General features: G+C 39.8%; 1 protein-coding gene across 1 annotated transcript; it reads left to right on the top strand.

The window, feature by feature from the left end:
- The first annotated feature begins 449 nt into the window (after nt 1-449).
- Nucleotides 450-791, top strand: LOC149155127 (uncharacterized). The gene has a single exon (XM_089444323.1). The coding sequence runs from the start codon at nt 450-452 to the stop codon at nt 789-791; it is 342 nt and encodes a 113-aa protein (XP_089300449.1).
- The last annotated feature ends 3,223 nt before the right edge of the window (nt 792-4,014 follow it).

Raw genomic sequence — 4,014 nt, 5'->3', positions numbered from 1 at the left:
CCTCCTACAAAAATATAATGGCAGGCGAAGCAAGCGGGAGCGGAATGCAGAGAAACTCAAAGGAGAGTAACAAAGATGCGCCAGTACTAGGGAACTAGTGGCAAACCAAGATAGGAGGCCGATGCCTACCAAGGGCACAGAAGAAACCAAGGTATGTAATACCCAATAACAAACTCGAAGATTATAAATGCTATATGAGAGATCATGCCTTGATATGCAAGTTTGTAGGGTTTTGGCCATTAGAAAAGGACCTAGTAAAATGGATACAACAAAGATGGAAGCTGAAAGGGCATATAGATCTAAAACTAGGAGCGAAAGGATTTTTCACAATAATATTTGCAAACCTGGAAGATAAGGAAAGAACATTTGAAGAAGGACCATACTTTATGAATAATGTCGGCCTGTTCATGAGACATTGGGAAGAAAGATATAACCCAGACAATGAGAAAATGCTAGCAGCACCCATTTGGGTCAGATTATTTGGCCTACCAGTGGAATTCTGGGATCCTGACATTCTGGAAGGGATTGGTAATACAATAGGGAATTTCGTCAAAGTAGCTGAGTCAACAAAAAGAGGGAAGTACACATCTTATGCAAGGATATGCGTCTATATGAATATAGCAGAGCCACTGCCTGAATATATAGAGCTAGAATACCATGATGAGATATGGCAGCAACCAATGGATTATGAACACATACCTTTCAGGTGCAGAAGGTGCCATGAATACGGGCATCTTTACAAGCAGTGCCCTTTAAACAAAGAAGAGGAAATATCAAGAAAGCGAGAATAAGAACAAAGGAGAGTAGAGAGAGAAGATGTTGGGGACTTGGGCTTCCAGGAGGCCCATAGGAGGAAAAAATCAGGCAAGGAAGGAATAAAGATACAACAACAAGAGAAACTTGTAATAGTTGAAAGTCAAAACAAATTCCAGGCCCTACAGGAGGATGAAGAAGAGAATGCAGGAAAAACGATTGAAGAAGATGATAATGAGAATGAGCCAATGGAAATTATTAAAGAGACAAAGGACAAAGACATAGATAACATCAGAGAGGCCGAAGAAGGGGTAGGGGAAAGCCTGGAGATAACATTAGAGCAAGCCCAAACAGGGATAGAATTACAAAAGGGTAGTGAGAATGAGGAGGAAAGAATTGTGAGGAAACTGCTACAGGAATGGAAAAATCCGGATGAGAGATTTATCCCAGAAACAATTATATAAAGAAACTTTCCAAAAATACAAGGAGAAGAAAGGCAGCACCGCGGAAAACCAAACAGACCAAACAGGAGCACAAGCAAGCCACAGCCTGGGAATGGACAGTACTGGCAAGGGGGGCAGAAAGAGAGGTAGAAGAACACTAAATGAGACTATACAAGCAGTAGGAGAAATCCTGGTCAACTCAGGTAGGGTTATACCCCTATCAGAGGTTTTCCAACAACCATCAAAGAAGTTTTAAATGATAGTCACAAGTTGGAATATTAGGGGCCTCAACAGTAAAGGAAAGCAGAGGTATCTAAAAGAGAGACTGCAGAAAGACAAACCCGGTATCATGATAATCCAAGAGACGAAAATTAGCTCGCAACAACTGGAAGGAATAATTAAAAAACTAAGAATGCAATATGAGGTAATGGGCCAAGATGCGAGTGGTACAGCAGGAGGCCTAGCGATCATATGAAATCCCGAGGAGATAATATTTGAAAACTGGATAAGCCTTCTCAGAATACTCACTGGGTTGTTCAGAATAGTAGGATCAACGGAGAGGATCCTCATTTCAGGAGTCTATGGACTGCATATACCAAGAGAACGAGAAAATTTTCTCAAGAACGTGCAAGATGCTAGAAGGATATCCCCTAGTACTCCCTGGATAGTAGGAGGAGATTTTAATATGATCAGAACTGCAGATGAAAAGAAAGGTGGCATAAGAAGACCAGATCAGAATATGGATGCATTTACAGAGATGATTACAGAACAGAGGCTAGTGGATATACCAACAATTAATGGTATTTATACGTGGAACAACCGAAGAGGGGGGAGAAATCAAATCGCTTCTAGATTAGACAGGTTCCTTCTATCAGAACAAGTTATGAACTGGGATGTTTTTGTGGAAGCAAAAATAATGCCCACAATAGGCTCTGATCATTGGCCAATTAGGCTGGAAATAGATATCAAGAAAAATTCAGGTAAAAAACCATTCAGGTTTGAGGCCTTTTGGCTCAGGAACCCTCAATTCTTACTAAAAATAGAGGAATGGTGGACTCAAAGTACACTAAAAGGAAAAGGGAAGATGCACACCTTCCAATTAAAGCTCAAAGAACTGAAAGGGAAAATAAAGAAATGGAATAAAGAAGAATTTGGTAATATACTGGAGGAGAAAAATAAACTAGAAAAAGAAATGGAAGAAATACAACAAAGAATAATTACAGAAGGACGAACGAAGGAAAGATGTAAAGAAGAAGGATTCATAATAAGTCAACTAGAAGAGCGGAGGAAATGGGAGGAGATCCTGTGGAAACAAAAAGCCAGGGTCAACTGGTTACGGGAAGGAGAAAGAAACACCAAGTTCTTTCACCAAGCTATGATACAGCATAGACAAAAGAATAGGATTTTCTCCATTAAAAATGAAGAAGGAGAAAGGATAATAGAACAAGAAGGAATTGAGAAAGTATTGGTTGAACACCACAAAGAAATACTGACAGAACCTCAAAAGGACCGTACAGCAGCTATAGAACGCATATGTAACGAAATCCCTAAAATAGTAACAGAAGAGCAGAACAAGGGCCTGATGAGAGCAACAACGCTTGAGGAAGTGGAAGAAATCGTGAAGAGTATGAATAAAGGCAAAGCACCAGGACCTGATGGGTACACGGTGGAGTTTTATCAAGCAGGATGGCATTTTCTGGGGAAGGAGATCCTGGAGGTGGTAGAAGAATCCCGCATGAAACAAAAGGTATGGCCTGCTATAAACTCGACTTTTTTTACACTGATCCCTAAAAGTGCTAACTCTGAAAATGCCCAGGGTTTCCGCCCAATTGCCTTGTGTAATGTAATATACAAAATAATAGCCACTCTGATAGGAAAAAGATTAAAACCCCTTCTATCTAGCTTAATTTCTCCAAAACAAATAGGATTTGTTGAGGGAAGACAAATTCTTGATGGTTTAGTTGTAACACAAGAAGTGATACACTCTCTAAAAAAGCAGAAGCGGAAGGGAATGCTGATAAAGCTTGATTTTTCAAAAGCCTATGACCGCTTAAGTTGGAAATATCTCAAGAAAGTCCTGGAGACCTTTGGTTTCAGTAACAGATGGATAGAATGGGTGTACAACACGATATCAACTCCTAATTTCTCAATTCTAATTAATGGGGAACCTACGACAACTTTCAATGCTACCAGAGGAATAAGGCAAGGGGACCCTTTATCCCCTTTCTTATTCATAATGGCAGCAGAGGGTCTAGGAAGATACTTCAAAAAGGAGCTGAGGGAAAGGAGAATTAAGGGCTTAAAGTTATGGGGAAACAATCTTCCCATAACCCATCAACAGTTTGTAGATGATATTATGCTATTCGGTGAGGTCTCAATAAAAGAAGTAAGGAATATCAAAAGAATCATGGACCTGTTTATGGAGGCATCGGGTATGGAAGTTAACAAGGAGAAATCATGTACTTTCATATTTAACACTACAGATTCAATCAAGACTCATCTAACCAGAATGCTAGGGTTCAGGCAGGGAGAACTTCCAACAAAATACTTGGGGATTCAGTTAGATATAAATCCCACAAGAATGGTAAACTGGCAGAAGATCATTGAAAAACTCAAGAACAAATTGGCAAGCTAGTCTTTTAGATCACTAAATATAGCAGGTAGAATAGTTCTTCTAAAGTCAGTCCTCCAAGCAATACCTATTTACCCCTTATCTATCATGGCCGCTCCCAAAGGGGCGTGCACAAAAATAAAAGAAATTTTTGGAAAATTCATTTGGGGCGGACCAAATCAACAAAAGAAATGGGCGTTGGTCTCT

Source organism: Pinus tabuliformis, chromosome 9 (assembly GCF_031772625.1).
Source record: "Pinus tabuliformis cultivar Carrire ecotype Pingquan chromosome 9, CPIR1, whole genome shotgun sequence".
In the NCBI taxonomy this organism is placed as follows: Eukaryota; Viridiplantae; Streptophyta; class Pinopsida; order Pinales; family Pinaceae; genus Pinus; species Pinus tabuliformis.
Note: the sequence above shows the minus strand (reverse complement) of the source record. Positions and strands in the feature narration are given on the sequence as shown.